This window comes from Lithobates pipiens, unplaced genomic scaffold (assembly GCF_037356315.1).
Source record: "Lithobates pipiens isolate NorthernLeopardFrog02 unplaced genomic scaffold, aLitPip1_a1.2 Scaffold_16, whole genome shotgun sequence".
Taxonomy (NCBI): Eukaryota; Metazoa; Chordata; class Amphibia; order Anura; family Ranidae; genus Lithobates; species Lithobates pipiens.
The window spans coordinates 162,020,963-162,039,156 of NW_027507748.1; the positions used below are offsets into that span (position 1 = coordinate 162,020,963).

General features: G+C 46.6%; 1 protein-coding gene across 5 annotated transcripts in view; it reads right to left on the minus strand.

The window, feature by feature from the left end:
• CNKSR2 (connector enhancer of kinase suppressor of Ras 2) overlaps nt 1-1,685 on the minus strand; it is a 468,233-nt gene extending 466,548 nt beyond the window's left edge. For 3 of the 5 annotated variants that reach the window (XM_077480716.1, XM_077480715.1, XM_077480719.1), the window contains exon 1: nt 1,310-1,685. In XM_077480716.1, the coding sequence (XP_077336842.1) occupies nt 1,310-1,373 (64 nt within the window). In that variant the 5' untranslated portion in view covers nt 1,374-1,685. The remainder of the gene's footprint in view (nt 1-1,309) is intronic. The other 2 variants (XM_077480718.1, XM_077480717.1) reach the window with 1 other exon arrangement.
• Nucleotides 1,686-18,194: the final 16,509 nt, after the last annotated feature.

Genomic DNA, 18,194 nt, shown 5'->3' on the forward strand with positions numbered 1-18,194 from the left:
TGCTGTTAAAATGTAAACGAATGAAGTTTTTTTTTTTTTTTATAATATATATATATATATATATTTTTTTTTTTTATTATTTATTTAGAGAGAGTTTAGCTTAATTCTTTTGGTGCGCTTTTTACTTGGACTATTTGGGAGCTATTTTATATTATTATTATTCTACAGGATTTATTATTTTACAGTCCTCCTCCCCTTTGCTGTGAAAATGTAAAAACAAAATTAAGGGAAGGGTTTTTTTTTTCCACCTAAGGGTATATTTAAAAAAGGTAGTTTAGCTTATTTCCTTTGGTGCCGTTTTATATTTATTAGTTTTACAGTTTTATATTCCTCACCCCCCCCCCCCTTCCTACTGTAAAAAAATAAAAAAAGGAAGGGTTTTTAAATTTTCTCTTAAGGGTATATTTAAAAAGGTAGTTTAGTTCATTGCTTTTTGTGCGGTTTTTACTTATTTGGGATCTTTCTTATTTTACCCCTTTTTTTTTTCTCTCCTTCTTTGCTGTAAAAACTAATACAACTAATACAAGGGAAGGTTTTTTTTTTTTTGTTTTGGTTTCCCCCCCCCCCATTTCTCTGAAGGGTCCATTATTTCTTTGCTGTGAAAATGTAAACTTATGAAAAAGGAAAGGGTTTTTATTTTCTCTTAAGGGTAGATTTAAGGTAGTTTAGCTCATTTCTTTTGGTGCTACTTTCTATTTGTTTTACCTGTTTGTTCCCCCCCTCCTTTGCTGTGAAAATGTAAAACAAATAAAAAAGGGAAGGGTTTTTTCCTCTTAAGGGTCTATTTAAGGTAGTTTAGCTTATTTCTTTTGGTGCCGTTCTTACTTATTTGGGAGCCGTTTTACATGTTCCGCGTGCCCCCTCTTTGCTGTGAAAATGTAAAACCAAGGAAGGAAAGGGTTGTCTCCCACCCCAGGTATAGGATCGTTGAAAAAGGGCTTCCGTAACCCTCCAGGCCCATTTAACATTTAAAATCCACTGCACCCCAAAAAAACCCACATGCCTTCTCCATTGACAATTTTTCTAAGATTAAAAACCATCAATGGCCCACAGGTCTATGATGAGGTGTGCCTGGTCTACTAGGATCTCCATAGCGTAAGCAACTGGGGGGAGTTCCCACGTTTCCTTGCTCAGGTCTTGCACCTTGATGCGCACAGGTCATGGCAATTATCTGTAGTAACACAATCCACAGCGGGATCATAAACAACCATCAGCTAATGGGACATCATAACACATTTACGACAGACGCTCACCAGGACGTCAAAAAAATAAAATAAAAAAAAAAAAGGCAAGAAGACATGCACAGTACCTTTCATCCAGTCCACCACTTGGCTCGGGGACCATTTACTCACAGGTTCCATAATCAATGCCATATTAAACTTTGCCAGGGTTTGATTAGCCACAGATACCAAAGAGATGTTATGTACAGCCCAAAGCCTTGTCAGCCTCCCAGGCTCTTAGAATTGGCAGCAGCACAAGAGCAAGCTTTGTCTTTTAGCAGACAGTTCTCAGGCTGGGTGGAAAGCAGCTGTGGATGTCAGCAATGCTGGGATGTCGCTGTCCAGTGGTGCTCAGTACATGCTTCCATAAGCAGCATCAGTTCTCATACTGCTGGACAGAGCACGCCTCTCCACACTGTGCACAATGCTGCTTCACACCAGTCACTCCAAGCAAGGCAGCCCTTTCTCTCTTCACTCTTTTCTCCCACCTAACACCCCCCCTCCCCTCCCTACATGACATCATCCCTCCACCCCCAGCCACAAAGATTCCACCACCAACTCTTCTGTTTCTTTTGACAGTAGCTCTTCTGTATGAATGCTCCATGGTTAGTCCCTGTTCTTTGCGCTGACCATGGAGCAAAGCTGCAAAATAAAACAATTTTTTTTTTTTTTTTTTTGCGCACGTCTCTGATTTCAAATATATGTCCTAGAACAAAGAGCAGCATGCCGTAACCAACAGCAACCTGTTGATTATGATCTCCGACCGAAGGCAAAATATTTAAGTGTTTCCTCGTCTGTAAGGGCTCATTCACATGTCACGCAGGTGATGGTAGTGACACGTAGAAAACAATAGTCTTCCATTTGTCATGTCCACACCAGAACGCTCTTTCTCTGTGTTGCATAGAAGTGCGATTTTTTTTTTTTGTTTGTTTGTTTTTTTTATTTGTTTTTTTATTTTTATTTTTTTGTGCAATGTGTTTGCATAATATTGCACCGCAATGCACAGAAATGTCCATAAACGCATCAAAATGCAGCACAACACAGCGCACCTCTCGTCCACAGCAAAAGGTCAGTGGAAACATGCCTTTGAAAACAAAATGCAGGAAAACATGCAGAAAAAGCGCAGAAAAATACACATAAGCGTGTACAAAAACCACACATCAACACGCATGAAAATGTGCACTAAAGCTTTAGTGCATCCTTGCACATCTCCATGCGTGTTGCTGTGTGTTTTTTGTACACACTTATGTGCATTTTGATGCGCTTTTTCTGAATGTTTTCCTGCAGAGAAAACAATAGTCTTCAATGTGTCATGTTCACACCAAAACGCTCTTTCTCTGTGTTGCATAGAAGTGCGATTATTTTATTTTTTTTGTTTTGTTTTTTGTTTTTATTTTATTTTTTTGTGCAATGTGTTTGCATAATATTGCACTGCAATGCACAGAAATGTCCATAAACACATCAAAATGTAGCACAACACAGCGCGCCTCTCATCCACAGCAAAAGTGAAAACATGCCTTTGAAAACAAAATGCAGGAAAAAATGCGCATAAGAATGCACATACGCGTGTACAAATATCAAATGTGCACAAATGCAGTAAAGCGCAATACACTGCAGGTGCGTTTTTTATGTGCGTCTTAGTGTGAGGCTTCATGTACACTTCTGCTTGTAAATTGACGTTTAGGAGCAGTTGGGCTTTTTTTTTAGCTGCTCCTGAACTCTCCTCTGTTATCTTATCAGTACATGTACACAGGGGGACTTATTTACTATTAGGAAAATCCACTTTGCACTGCAAGTGCAACTTGGAAGTAAAGTCGTTGTAGATCTGAGGGGGACATGCAAGGAAAATAAAAAACAGCATTTTAGCTTGCACATGATTGGATGATAAAATCAGCAGAGCTTCCCTCCTTTCAGATCTACCCCTCAGATTTAGAGCGACTGCACTTCCAAGTGCACTCTCAGTGCAAAGTGCATTTGCCTTTTGTAAATAACCCTCCAGGGTCATTTATAGTTGTTTCTAGGCAGCTGAGTTTAGAAGCTTTTTTTTGTAAGAGAAAAAAAAATATGCGTTCAGTATGGATGTTCAGAGGCATTTGAAACGGCAAACACCTGTAACAGCTTGTATATGCGTGGAAATGCTGTAACTCATGTTTAGCCGCATTTAGTTTACAGGCTTTCTAATTTTTGACTATTTAACCACTTCAGCCCCCGAACAATCCTGACTAGACCACTTTTTGCAATTTGGCACTGCGTCGCTTTAACTGACAATTGAGCGGTCGTGTGACGTGGCACCCAATCAAAATTGACGTCCTTTTTTTCCCACAAATAGAGATTTCTTTTGGTGGTATTTGATCACCTCTGTGGTTTTTATTTTTTGTGCTATAAACAAAAAAAGAGCGACAATTTTGAAAAAAACACAATATTTTGTACTTTTTGCTCTAATAAATATACCCATTTTCTTTTTTTAAAAAGCAATTTTTCCCCTCAGTTTAGGCCGATACGTATTCTTCTACATATTTTTGGTAAAGCATATATTGATTGGTTTGCACAAAAGTTATAGCATCTACAAAATAGGGGATAGATCTATAGCATTTTTATTTTTTTACAAGTAATGGTCGTGATCTGCGACTTTTATCATGACTGCGACATTATGGCGGACACATCGGACAATTTTGACACATTGTTGGGACCATTGGCATTAATACAGCGATCAATGCTATAAAAATGCATTGATTACTGTAAAAATGTCACTGGTGGCGAAGGGGTTAACACTAGGGGGCAATGGAGGGGTTAACTGTGTTCCCTAATTAGTATTACATCATGCAGGCACTTGCACAACATAGCTGATGGTAGTATAAAAAGAGATTGTACAATCAGGTTGTACAGCATATGGTCACCCTAATGCCTCGTACACACGATCAGATAATCATACGACTTATCGTTTGCATTTTGTTGCATAATACTAATATCGAATTCAACAGTGCATTTTGCGCTCTACGTTTGTACAATTCTGGAAAACCTTCCTGTTTGTGTAGCTACATATTTTTAAATAATGTCAAATACATGTGACCCCTGTGTCTGCCATGCCTTTTGCATATTTCCGTTCGTATTCTGGAGGCATATGCATGTATTGCTCTCCCTCAGTTTCATTTGCACGCGTTTTTTCGCTCGTATTTTCTGTTGGAGCATTTTCACGGTACGAACATGGCTTACGTTCTCCCATCTCCTTCCAGGTTATTTTTGTGTTTCCGTTCATGCCTGGTGCTTGTCTATCGACTTTTAGCAGACACATGCTGTACTGATTAAATGATTGTCGTTTGCTGGCCTATCGTCTGAGCAAAGTTTTTGTGTTTGATATTGTTGGACGAACTGTGGTGATTGGCTGTCAAAAGCTATGTACTAACGATCAGACTATCGTGCGGTCAATCCGAAAGCGATTTTTATCATCTGATTATCCGATCGTGTGTGCGAGGCATAAGACTGGGCATACATTATACAATTTTCTTCTACAACTTCCCTTTAGATTTACCAAAACCAAATAATATGAGGTCGAACCTAAACACTTTCAATTTGTATGCAATGAGGCAGGCCCTTTCATTACATAGTTGAAGGTAAATCTAAAGGAAATTGAATAAGAAAATTGTATTATGCATGGCAAGCATTATGCCCTGTACACACGGTCGGACATTCCGACCACAAAATCCATCGGATTTTTTGCAGACGGATTTTGTCCGAAACTTGGGTTGCATACACACAGTCGCACAAAGTTGTCGGAAAATCCAATAGTTCTGAACGAGGTGACGTACAACACGTATGTCGGGAATATAAACGGGCCAGTAGCCAATACTTTTGTCTCTTAGTATTCTGAGCATGCATGACACTTTATCCGTCGGAATTGTCTACACGCAAAATTTTAGATCCTGCTCTCAAACTTTGTGCATCGAAAAATCCGACAGAAAAAGTAGAGCCCACACACGATTGGATTTTCCGACAAAATAATCCGATTTGACTTCTTCCATCTGAATTTCCATGTGTACAGGGCATTAGGCTTGGCTCACACGTGTGCAGGCACAGCCCATTCATTTGTTCTGTTACGCCCTGAGCATTTTTTTAAAACACGGCCCGTACGGAATCTGCAAATGCAGTGAGGTCCCCAGTGCGGGGAAATCTCATTGCTTTTTCCAGTGCATTGGGGCGCTATTAGGATTAATGGTACCCCCACGTATCTCCTAAACTGCAGTGCATTTTTGCCTGTGGGTAGTTGCAGGTACAGGAACAGGTGTGGCTCAACCACCCGCACTAATGTGAATCTAGCCTCAGGACTGACATTGGACATGAGGAATTCATCTCACAATCCTTATTTCATTCTTCCAACTACTGGACTTCACACCAGGTCCATTTGGCTTCATTAACCAGTGTTGACCAATGCAGTTTCAATACAGACAAGGCAATTTGCTGTATGTCTAAGGCCGCGTACACACGGGCGGACTGTTCGCCCAACCTTGTCCGCTGAACAGTGTTTGGGCGGACAGTCCGCTCGTGTGTGGGGCTTCAGCGGACAGTTTCAGCGGACAGTTGGACGAACAAGGTCTTACGGAAATTCCGAAAAACTGTCCGCTGAAACAAGGTTTCAGCGGACTGTTCGCTCGTGTGTAGGCTTGTTCGGCCAACTAAGTCTCGCGCATGCTCAGAAAGGATTTTCACGCCGAAAGCTATAATGCAGTGTATAGGACGTCGTATTTTTCGTCCCGTCGTACGTGCCGTTCACGTCATCGCGCACGGTTTCAGCAAACTGTTCGTCCGTCGTGTGTGGCCATGTCCGTCCATGCTAAGTTTGAGCGGACTGTTTGCCGAAACTGTTGGACGGACAAAGTTGGGCGAACAGTCCGCGCGTGTGTACGCGGCCTTATCGTTGGTGTTTGCTGAAACAAATAGGACAGGTAGCATTTTTATGCATCATGTTGCGATGCACTACACCGCATCACTACACGCTTCACTGCACAGAGTTAAATGAAATGTCATTTTGTGTATTTTAATACAGTAAGAAAAAAACCATAAAGAGTGCGATGTGTTGCAGCATTGCACTGCCCCTATAAAGCTCACACCGGTGGCCGTGATTATAGTACAGATTGGCAGTTAAAGCAGATTAAGCAGCTGGGGAAATATTTATAGAGATCTGATAAATGTGGGAGTGCCATAAATATAAGAGCAGCTGTCTGATACCACTTATGAGGGGAATGTTGAAGAAAGGCAATCTAAATGTGTATTAGCTTAGACCCCTTTCACACTGGAGGCATTTTTAAGGCGCTTTAGCGCTAAAGATAGTGCCTGTAAAGCGCCTGAAAAACGCCTCATCTGCAGTCCCAGTGTGAATGTCTGAGTGCTTTCACACTGAGGCGCTGCACTGGCAGGATGTTAAAAAAGTCTTTGGGGCACTTTAGAGCACCCCTCCTAAAGCGCTCCTGCCCATTGAAATCAATGGGCAGTGGCACCGAAGTGCTTGAGAAGCGCCTTGGCAGCGATGCTTTACAGGCGCTTTTAACCCTTTATTCAGTCGCTAGCGGGGGTTAAAAGCTCCCCGCTAGCAGCTGAAAATCGCCTCTAAAACGACAGTAAAGCGCCACTAAAACTAGTGGCGCTTTATCCCTAACATGGCTGCGCTGTCAGTGTTAAAGGGCTCTTAGAGTGAGATTAGGAGCCTGTCAAGAGTGTTTGCCACGCTGTCAGAAAGAGACTGGGCTACCGCTGTCAGAGAGGCAAAGTATGCTGGAGGGGCGCACTGGTTCTGTGAGAGATCCCAGGGTGCTGGGCTGCCACCATCACCACCGATTCCTGACACCAGAGAGCTTAATTACAGACTGCAAAGTGATGAGTGGCCAGGGGCCACAACCTTGTTATCCAGTTCACAGACTGTATGGTGGTGACAGGTTGCTGGCCAAGCCTTCCTTGTCCATTTCTTAAAAGGCTGGTGTCACCCTACCTTGGGGTACAACTTGGTTATTTATGCCATGTACCCTTAAACCTGAGTACTCTAAGGAAGGAACTTTGGGCCCTAATGTTTAATGATAGACTTTCCAGTAGGTGGGAATTAAAGAGACAGTAGGACCTTTCCGCTTGCAGTGTTGCCCTCTTAGTTAGGACCTCCCTAGATTAGGGATCAGGTACAAAGACACTTTAAGAGGTCCTCTCGTTGTTTATAGAGTTGAACAGAATTGTCATCTCTCATTGTCTATTGCCATTCTGTATGTCGCTTTGTGGGCAGCAAAACAAAACCTCTAGCCTCTGCAATTAGATGGCGCTGCTCTCCTTTTTTTTCGGTGTGTCAGAGGATGTGGCCTTGCATGAAAGGCCCTTGCCATCTAGAATTGGGGACCCATCCTTTAGCAGCTCCTTTGTGGTGAGCACTGTACTCAAAAAATATGCAACGTGTACCTGCTGTGATCCACTGCTCCACCATCGAATGCTAAATCCCACACCACCATCTTCTTTCTTTACTTTATCAGAAGCTGGCTGCCTCTTTCAGGTTCTTGCAGCTGGTTCTCTGATGATGTCATTTGAATGGGTTGCAAAACGCACTGGACCGCACAAAAAGTAGTGTTAGCACCCGGTACTATGTGATTTGGTGACTGCAAATCCAATGTGTTTGGGGTGCCGTTAATACATTGGCACCCTCATGCAGCAGGTTTGCCTGCTGTGCAGGAATTGCACATGGAATGTGCCCTTCCCTCATTGCATTCTGGTAGAAACTGCCCCTCACTGCCCCTTGTGACTGGGCCCTGTAGTTCCACCACCCGCCCGTCCATCTGCCAGTGTGAGGGCCCTCTGCCTGTCTGCGAGGGTGAGGGGGTCCGTTCCATCCGGGGGGGGGGGGGGCTTTCGCCCGCTGACCGCTGCTGAGAGGAGAGAAGGCAGAGCTGAGACTCTGGACCTCCCCACCTATCCAGAGAGAATGTAGGGAGGTGGGGCGGACACTGAAAAAGAAAGTCATCTCACAATCGCTTATAGGGGGAGAAGCTCTCCCCTCTGCGACTGCCAGGAGTCCCTATGAGGCAAAGGTATCCCTGGAGGCACCGTGACGGAATCGAGATTGAAGTATGTGACAAATTGCCAAGTGCAATTGATCCCAACCTCCACCACCTCTGCCTCTTACTCATCCCACCCCCCCCCCCCCCATCACCTCTACAACATAGGTGATGGTGCGGTATAGGGATGAGATTGGTGGTGGGGGGATGGGATCAGTAAGAGGCAGAGGTGGTGGTGGGAGACGATGACACCACCACTGCCACTGATGCCACCCCCCCTCAACACCCCCTCTGCCACCCCCTAAACACCCCCTCTGCCACCCCCTCAACACCACCACTGCCACCCCGTTCAATACCACCATTGCCCCCCCTCAACACCACCTCTGCCATCCCCCTCAACACTAAAGCTGCCACCCCCCCAATATCACAGCTGCCACCCCCCCTCAACACCACCGCTGCCACTCCCCCAAGTAAGTGACAAATTGCCAAGTGCAATCGATCCCAGCCTCCACCACCTCTGCCTCTTACTGATCTCGTCCCCCACCACCGCCGCAGATCTCATCCCTATCCCCCATCCATCACCACTACAACAGAAGTGATGATGGGGGGGGGGGGGGATAGGGATGAGATCAGTGGTGGGGGGATGGGATCAGTAAGAGGCAGAAGTGGTGGTAGAAGAGAATGGCACTACCACTGCCACTGCTGCCACCACCCTTGGGTACCACCGCCACCACCCCCCTCCAATACTACCTCTACCACCCCCCCATCCAGTACAACTGCTACCACCCCCATCACATCTACAGCATAGGTGATGATCGTGTATAGGGATGAGATCGGTGGGGGTGGTATCTATAAGAGGCAGAGCTGGTGGTGGGAGAGGATTGCACTGGTGCTGCCACTGATGCCACCCCCCTCAACACCACCACTGCCCCCCTTTTCAACACCACCACTGCCACCCCCCTCAACACTACCGCTGCCACCCCCTCAACACTACCGCTGCCACCCCCCTCAACACTACCGCTGCCACCCCCCTCAACACTACCACTGCCACCCCCCCTCAACACTACCACTGCCATCCCCTTCAACACCACAGCTGCCACCCCCCTCAACACCACTGCTGCCACCCCAAGTAAGTGACAAATTGCCAAGTGCAATCGATCCCAGCCTCCACCACCCCTGCCTCTTACTGATCCCATCCCCCACCACCACCGCAGATCTAATCCCTACCCCCCGTTACATCTACAACATAGGTGATGGTGGGGTATAGGCATGAGATCGGTGGTGGGGGTGGGGAGAGGATGGCAATGGCGCTACCCCCACTACCCCCCTTTTCAACACCATGCTGCCCCCCTTTTCAACACCATGCTGCCACCTCCCTCAACACCACCGCTGCCATCCCCCTCAGCACCACCACTGCCACCACTGCCAACACCCCTCAACACTACTGCTGCCACCCCCTCAACACCACTGCCACCCTCTCCCTCAACACCACTGTTGCTACCCCCTCCCTCAACACCGCCGCTGCTACCCCCATCAACACCACCGCTGCCACCCCCCCTCAACACAACCACTGCCACCCCGCCTCAACACCAGCGCTGCCACCCCCTTCAACACCACCGCTTCCACCCCCTTCAACACCACCACTTCCAGCCCCTCCTCAACACCACCACTGCCACCCCCACTCAACACCACTGTTGCCACCCCCCAACACCACCACTGCCCCCCCCCCCCCCTCAACACCACCGCTGCCACCTCCCCTCAATACCACCACTGCCACCCCACTCAACACCACCTTTGCTAGTGTACAGTGAAAAATAGACCATAGATGCAGAATGCTGGTCTCGGCCCTGCCACCCAGTGCCCGCGTCATTGGATTTGATTGACAGCAGCGGGAGCCAATTGCTGTGCTGCTATCAATATATCCAATCAAGAGCTGAGAACCCAGAGCAGAGAGGAAGAGCGCGTCTCCACCGTGGGAATTACAGGGCTCAGGTGCCTAAAACGGGGGGCTGGGGGACCGATCACTGTCAGAAGTTTTTTCACCTTAATGCATAGGATGCATTAGGGGGGAAAAAACATGAGGGTTTACAACCCTTTAACCACTTCGCACCCGCCCTATAGCCGGCTACAGAGCGGATGCTAACTGCCAGGAGGCTGTCCCTGGATGTCCTCCTGTTTACTTCCCCTCTGTGCGACCGCCGCGGGTGCGCATCGGGGGAGTTCTGAGTTCTGTGCTGGCCGTGTCCCTCAGACACAGCCAGTCACAGATTGCTGTAAACGGCCAATCACGGCCAATCACAGCGGCCGTTTACAGCGCGATCGGCGTGTCCAATGAGAGCTGATCTCATATGTAAACATATGAGATCATCTCTCAGCGCCGCTCTCCCTCCTCACGCTGTCTGTGGATGAGGTTGTCTGTGAATGAGGGTGTCTGAGATGAACGGCTGCAGCGGCTGTAAGTTAAAAAAAAAAAGTAAAAAAAGTAAAAAAAAGTGCCATTCGCCCCAGTGACATCCTCCCCCAATGCCATCCGCCCCAGTGCCATCCTCCCCCAGTGCCGTCTGCCCCAGTGCCATCCTCGCCCAGTGCCATCCTCGCCCAGTGCCATCCTCCCCAGTGCCACCTGCCCCCAGTGCCACCTGTTAGTGCTATCTGTACCCAGTGCCACTTGTTAGTGCTATCTGTCCCCAGTGCCACCTGTTGTCAGTGCCATTTGTCCCCAGTGCCATCTGTCATCAGTGCCACGTATAAGTGCCATCTGTCATCAGTGCCACGTGTCATCAGTGCCACATAGTGCCATCTGTCATCAGTGCCACATAGTGCCATCTGTCATCAGTGCCACATATTAGTGTCATTTGTCATCAGTGCCACCTGTCAGTGTCACGTGCCATCTGTTGTCAGTGTCACATGTCATCAATGTCACTTGTCAGTGCCATCTGTCATCAGTGTCACGCATCATTGGTGCCACATATTAGTGCCATCTGTCATCAGTGCCATGTATTAGGGCCATCTGTCATCAGTGACACGTATTAGTGCCACATGTCATCAGTGCCATGTATAAGTGCCATCTGTCATCAGTGCCATGTATAAGTGCCATCTGTCATCAGTGCCACATATCAGTGCCATGTATAAGTGTCATCAGTGCCATGTATCAGTGCCATCTATCATCAGTGTCAAATGTCATTGTCCTGGTGCTCCAGGGCCTTCAAAAGTGTAATAGGTAGTCAACAAGTTAGATGTGTAATTTATGCTCCTAGAAAACGTGATGGCGCTCCCTGCATGTTGGGCCTCTCTATGTGGCCAGGCTGTGAAAAAGTCCCACACATGTGGTATTGTAATACTCAGGAGGAGTAGCAGAATTTTTTTGGGGTGTCATTTGTGGTATACACATGCTATGTGAGAGAAATAACCTATTACAATAACAATTTTGTGGAAAAAAATGTAAAAAAATAAAAAATCTTAATTTTGCAAAGAATTGTGGGAAAAAATGACAACATCAAAAAGCTCACCATGCCTCTTACTAAATACCTTGGAATGTCTACTTTCCAAAAAGGGGTCATTTGGGGGGTATTTGTACTTTCCTGGCTTGTTCAGGTCGCAAGAAGTGAGATAGGCCACCAGTACATCAGATGTGATCAGTTTTGTATGATTCGCACCACAGCTTGTAGACTCTCTCATTTTCACAAAGACCAAATAATATCCACTAATTTGGGTTATTTTTACCAAAGATATGTAGCAGTATAAATTGTGGCCAAAATTTATGAAGAAAAATTAATAAGTTGCATAATTTTGTCACAGAAACAAAGAAATATGCGTTTTTTCAAAATGTTCAGTCTTTTTTCATTTATAGCGCAAAAAATAAAAACCCCAAAGGTGATCAAATCCCACCAAAAGAAAGCTCTATTTGTGGGGAAAAAAGGACAAAAAATTTGTTTGGGTACAGTGTTGCATGACTGAGTAATTGTCATTCAAAGTGTGAGAGCACCGAAAGCTGAAAATTGGTCTGGGCAGGAGGGGTGTTTACGTGCCCAGTAGGCAAGTGGTTAAGCTGCTCCCTGGGGGTAGCGCTACACTTATAACTGTGCTCCAGTGTTTGGACCATGTCAGGCAGTCTTCTAGTGATGGCTACAATTGATCCATGTAACGCACATTACGCAAGTGGGGTTCATGGCTGACACCATCAGAAGACATGACCTCTGAGATGCCATGCAGGCATTGCTGAAGTACATGCATTTAAACAGGAAGCGTTTGCAGTTAGTCAGCGCCACTAAGTAGCAACATGAGATGAAAACAAGTATTTTATTAAAAAATTGCATCTTATTTATATTGTACAGTGATTCAGCAAGCAACTCACCACCAACATGATCCTTAAACTGTGCAGAGAAAGGCTTACCTGTGTCTGTGAGTCACTCCTTCAGCAGCTGAATGAGTGAAGTGTTGTTTCATTGCTGGCGTTCCATTGTGCGGTGCGCAGCGTTTTCGTCAGTGGCGGAACAGCCAGGAAACAGGTGAGTATTTTCTCTATTTTTCTTATGATGTGTCATCAAAATTTCGTTTGGTAAAGATTTTCATCTATTGTAAGCTGTTCGAGTCTTTTAAAATTCGTTGTAAATACTAGATGACGGTGCGTTGCATAGGCTGCATTTACAAGCACAGATTAGACAATGCCTGTGTGTTGAAGGCCATAAACTTGACAAGGGAGGTAATACAATATTAATAGTACAAATGTTCCAAAGGCTGTATCAAACAGATGTTTAGCAAAACACAGCAATAATAAGACACAGCTGGGGAGAGAGCCCTACTTAGATTAGTTTATAACGTAAAGTGGCTTAGTGGTTATGACGTCTACCTTGCAGTACTGTGGTCCTTGGTACAAATCACGGGCAAATCACGGGAAATTAGCCGCATGTACTTTACAAGTTCTCTTTGTGCTTGTGTAGGTTTCCTCTCACACTCCAAAGACCTGTTGTTAGATGATTTTGCCCCTGTCTAAATTGGCCCTAGAATGTACTGTATGCATACAGATATGGACCTTAGACTGTAAGCTCTTTGAGGGCAGGGACTTAAAGTATAATATTTAATGCACTGTACAAATTGTTGGTGCTATATAATTGTATTAAATATATAAATATTGAAAAAAAAGTATAAAGTCACGAGGTAAAGGAAGTAACTAGGCCAGTGATGGGGAACCTTGGCACCTCAGATGTTTTAAAACTACATTTCCCATGATGCTCACCCACACTGCAGAGTGCATGAGCATCATGGGAAATGTAGTTCCAAAACATCTGGAGTGCCAAGGTTCGCCATCACTGAACTAGGCTGTCTAAGAATTGACAGCATGTCCCTCGTCAAGCTAGGAAGCAATGATGAATAAGTGGCTGAAGAGAATAAATTAACGCAGTGGCAGAATTTTCAGGGTTGTAACAGTTGCACTTGCAACTGGGCCCTGTAGTTCTCCGCCACTTCACGGGGGCCCCGTCGACTGCCCGTTCGTCAGTGTGAGGAACCCCCATGTGAGTGTGTGATGATTCCTCATGTGTCAGTGTTGGTTTGTTCCATGCCATGGGGCGGGGGGCCTCCGCCCACTGAGGGGAGAGAGAGAAGGCAGAGGAAGCGCAGTGCTGAGAGACTGTGTGTGTGTGGAACTCCCAGCCCCTGCCTATCCAGATACAGAGCGAATGTAGGAAGGTGGGGCGGACACTGAAAAATAAATTCAGCACAGACCAATTGAGTGGAGGAGGGGGAGGAGCTCTCTCCTCTGTGACTGCGTGGAGTACCTTCTGTCCCGTCTACGGTCTACCCATGAGGCAAGGCATTCCTGAAGAGGCACAGTGAAGGATCATTTCTGAGGGGGAATTAATTGATTGGCGGTAAGTCAAGTGACATTTTGCACTGCAATCGATCCCAGCCTCCACCACCTCTGCCTCTTACTGATCCCATTCCACCACCACCGCAGATCTCATCCCTATCCCCCCCATCCATCACCACTGCAACAGAGGTAATGATGGGGGGGAGGGAATACAGATGAGATCAGTGGTGGGGGATGGAATCAGTAAGAAGCATAAGTGGTGGTGAAAGAGAATGGCACTACCACTGCCATGGGTACCACCGTCACCACCCTCCCTCCAATACCACTGCTACCACCCCCCTTCGAGTACAACTGCTACCACCCCCCCTCCAGTACCGCCGCCACCACTCCCCCTCCAGTACTACCGCTACCACCCTCCCTCCAGTACAACTGCTACCACCCCCCCTCCAGTACCGCCCCCACCACTCCCCCTCCAGTACTACCGCTACCACCCTCCCTCCAGTACAACTGCTACCACCCCCCTCAAGTACCACCACTACCATCCCCCCTTCCAGCACAACTGATACCGCCCCCCCTCCAGTACAACAGCTACCACCCCCCCTCCAGTACAACCGCTACCATCCCCCTCAGGTACCACCAATACCACCCCCTCAAGTACCACCGATACCACCCCCCTCAAGTACCACCACTACCACTGCCCTACCAGTACAACCGCTACCATTCCCCTCAAGTACCACCGCCACCACCCCCTAGATATTGAAGCCTAACCTAAAACTAGCTGTCCAGGTCTTCCCCACAAACTTCACCCAGCAGCCAGGCACACAGGCTCATTCACATGTTTAGAGATGTTGTTTTTATTTTTGGAGAATTTGAATAGTGTTGAGAGAATTAGGTGGGATACTCCAAAAACAGGAACTATGTACAAATTGATGACTTAGGTATTCTTCAGAACAAGCTATATTAAAATCTGTGCTTGTAACAAACAGTAGACTTCAGCTTCAAGGTAGTAATAGCAGTATAAGTTAACTGTAAATATATTTTTAGAGTAAAAAAAACAGAGTGCCTTTTAGTAGAAGATTAGATGAACAAAAGCTCTTCAGGACACTAGCCGGTGTCCCCTTTAACTAGACTCACAACAGACTCTCTAGCACCAGAGGGGTGGCAAAAACACAAAGGTCCCCAAGATCTCTTAGAAACTTCTGTACTCACACAAGGCCCAAGGACAGCTGGTTGCCTCCTTCCAACTTGCAAGCGACACCTTACTCTGGTGATACCAGACCAGATCTTCAGCAGACAGCCCCCCTCAGTCTTTAGTTCTAGGGTCTCAGCATCCAGGACCTCAGTTCGCCCTGAGGTCTCACAACAGCAGAAATAGCAAAAAAAGTTGCAACAGCTCCGCCTCCATGGGAGGCTCTCACCGAGTGACGCTTCTTCTCGGTGACAGCTGTTATTTAGCTGAGGGCGGGGCCACTCTGTGATGTAAACGCACGACCTCGCCTTCCTCTGACGCCACGTGACATCTGAGGAAGACGAGGTCGCCCGTTTACGTCAAGGAGTGGCTCCGCCCTCACCTAAATAACAGCTGTCACCGGGAAGAAGCGTCACTCTGCGGGAGCCTCCCATGGAGGTGGAGCTGTTGCGGATTTTTTTTCCTTTTATTCGGCTCATCGGCGGCATGAGATGGATTTACATTGCGGGACATTTGAATTTTTTTGTCTTTTAATAAAAGACTTGTTCCAAAGTGTCTCCTGTCTTTTTTACTATTTTTGACACTTTTTTATGAAATGGTAGGGGTACAATGTACTCATTACCAACTCACATGTGGGGGAGGTTGGGATATGGGGGATCCTCTTGTTAAAGGGGGCTTCCAGATTCCGATAAGCACCTGGCCCGCAGACCCCCACAACCACCGGGCAAGGGTTGTGGGAATGAGGCCCTTGTTCCCATCAACATGAGGACAAGGTGCTTTGTGGGCTACTCCAAAGCACCCTCCCCATGTTGAGGGCATGTGGCCTGGTACGGTTCAGGAGGGGTGGCGCTCTCTTGTCCCCCCTCTTTTCCTGTGTCCTGCCAGGTTGCGTGCTTGGATAAGGGTCTGGTATGGGTTTTGGAGGGATCCCTACTCCATTTAAAAATAAATGGGTGCAGGGTTCCCCTTAATTTCCACACCAGACCCGAAGGGCCTGGTATGGATTTTGGGGGGACCTCCAAGCAATATTTTTATTTTTGGTCACTGACAGCAATGAAGGGGGGAAGGGTTATTATTGCTGCTACTGTCAATGATACCAAAAAAAAGAAAAGCTTATTATTGCTGCCATTGTCACTGACACCAAAGAAGTAGGGGAATGTTATTTTGCTGCCATTGTCACTGACACCAATGAAGGTGGGAAGTGTTATTATTGATGCCACTGTGACTTTACCAATGAAAAGGGAAGTGTTATTATTGATGCCACTGTTACTGCCTGTAATGTAGCGCATCTTTCCCATGTTTATAACAGTACCACAGCAAAATCAAATTTCTAAGGGAAAAAATGTCATTAATCACTTGCCGACCACGCCATAACTGAAAGACGGCTACAGCGCAGTCATTTTTTTATGGGTGGAGGTCCATGGACGTCCTCCCAGAATGTTGCTATCGCGCACCCCCTGGGGCGCGCTCCCACAAACATCCGTGACCGCTGGGTCCAGAAGACTAGGCGCATCACCGATCGCGGTAAATATCCGCTGGTAGCGGCCATTTACCATGTGATTGCTCTGTCAAATGACGGAGCGATCACATGTAAACAAACCAGCGTCATGTCATGACACCGGTTCCTCCCTCCCCTCTCTGTACCAATCAATACAGTGAGAGGGCAGAGGCAGAGAGAAGGCAGCAGCACTGTGGGCTGGATGTGTAGTGCCCACAGCGCTGCTTAATGGCAATACTCTCCCCATAGTCTGCAATACTCTGCCAACACTGTGCAATACTCTGCAATATTCTGCCAATACTCTGCAACACTGTGTGATACTCTGGAATACTCTGCCAATACTCTGCAACACTGCAATACTCTGCCAATACTAGCCAATACTCTGCCAATACTCGGCAATAAATGTTAACAGAAACAACACATTTTTTTTTACTGAATTTTCAGTCTTTTGATTTATAGCACAAAAAAATAAAAAACCCAGTGGTGATTAAATACCACCAATACCACCAAAAATTAGTTTGAAAAAAAGACAAAAATTTAATATGGGTACAGTGTTGCCCGTCCTGTCCAATGAGGCCAAAACATTGCCTTCCACAAATTCACAAAAGGGGGCAGAGTCTACCAGCTGAAAAGGCAGCAGTGGCAGTGCTAGCAATTTGGCCAAGCTAGCATTTCGACGCTGAGCATGTGGATGGCTGGGACTGAATTTCTTTATTTGGTTCAGCAACTGGGGTAGGGAAATGTGCCTGCTAAAATCAATTTGTAGTGTACTGCTAGCAGATTGGCTTCAAGTACTCGGGACACCTATTACTATACCTTCATTCCTTTCAGTGCAGGTTTTTGAGAGGACTGGAGGTATAGTAGGGTTGGAGATCCCAGATGAGGAGCAAGGAGAAGCCCGCATTTTTCTTTGATGTGGGTATTTCAAGTGCTGTTGCCAAGGGACTGCATTGCAGGTTGGCTGCTGTTCTGGCCATGCTTGATCTGCTTCAGATATAGGTTGCAAACAGTAAAGGTGCGATCTGCTGTACATGTGTTGAAAAAGTCCCACACCAAGGAATTTTTAAAAGTCAGCAGCACCCTGCACCTGCGGAGCTCTGTGGTGTGATGCAATAAGGTGGCTGCCCTTAAGCTGCCCCCTAGAGGACATCCTGCCTCATTGGAGTTGTGCCTCCTTCTCCTCACTTTCCTCCTCTCTTCTCTCAGGCACCCAAGTACACTCAGTGACATCACCATCCCATCCCTTCTTGTCACTGGAGCAAACTTGGCAGTATGCTGCAGGTTGGGGAACATGACTGACGGTTTCTTGTCCTTCTGTGCCCCCCCCCCTCTCTAAGCTCACGCTACTCCATTCCTCAACCTTGGAACCAACATTAGAGCCTTCAAATTGCTGCACATCCTCCAGCAGCATGTAACCAACACTGTGGTCGAATAATTCTGGGGACTCCTCTGTGCA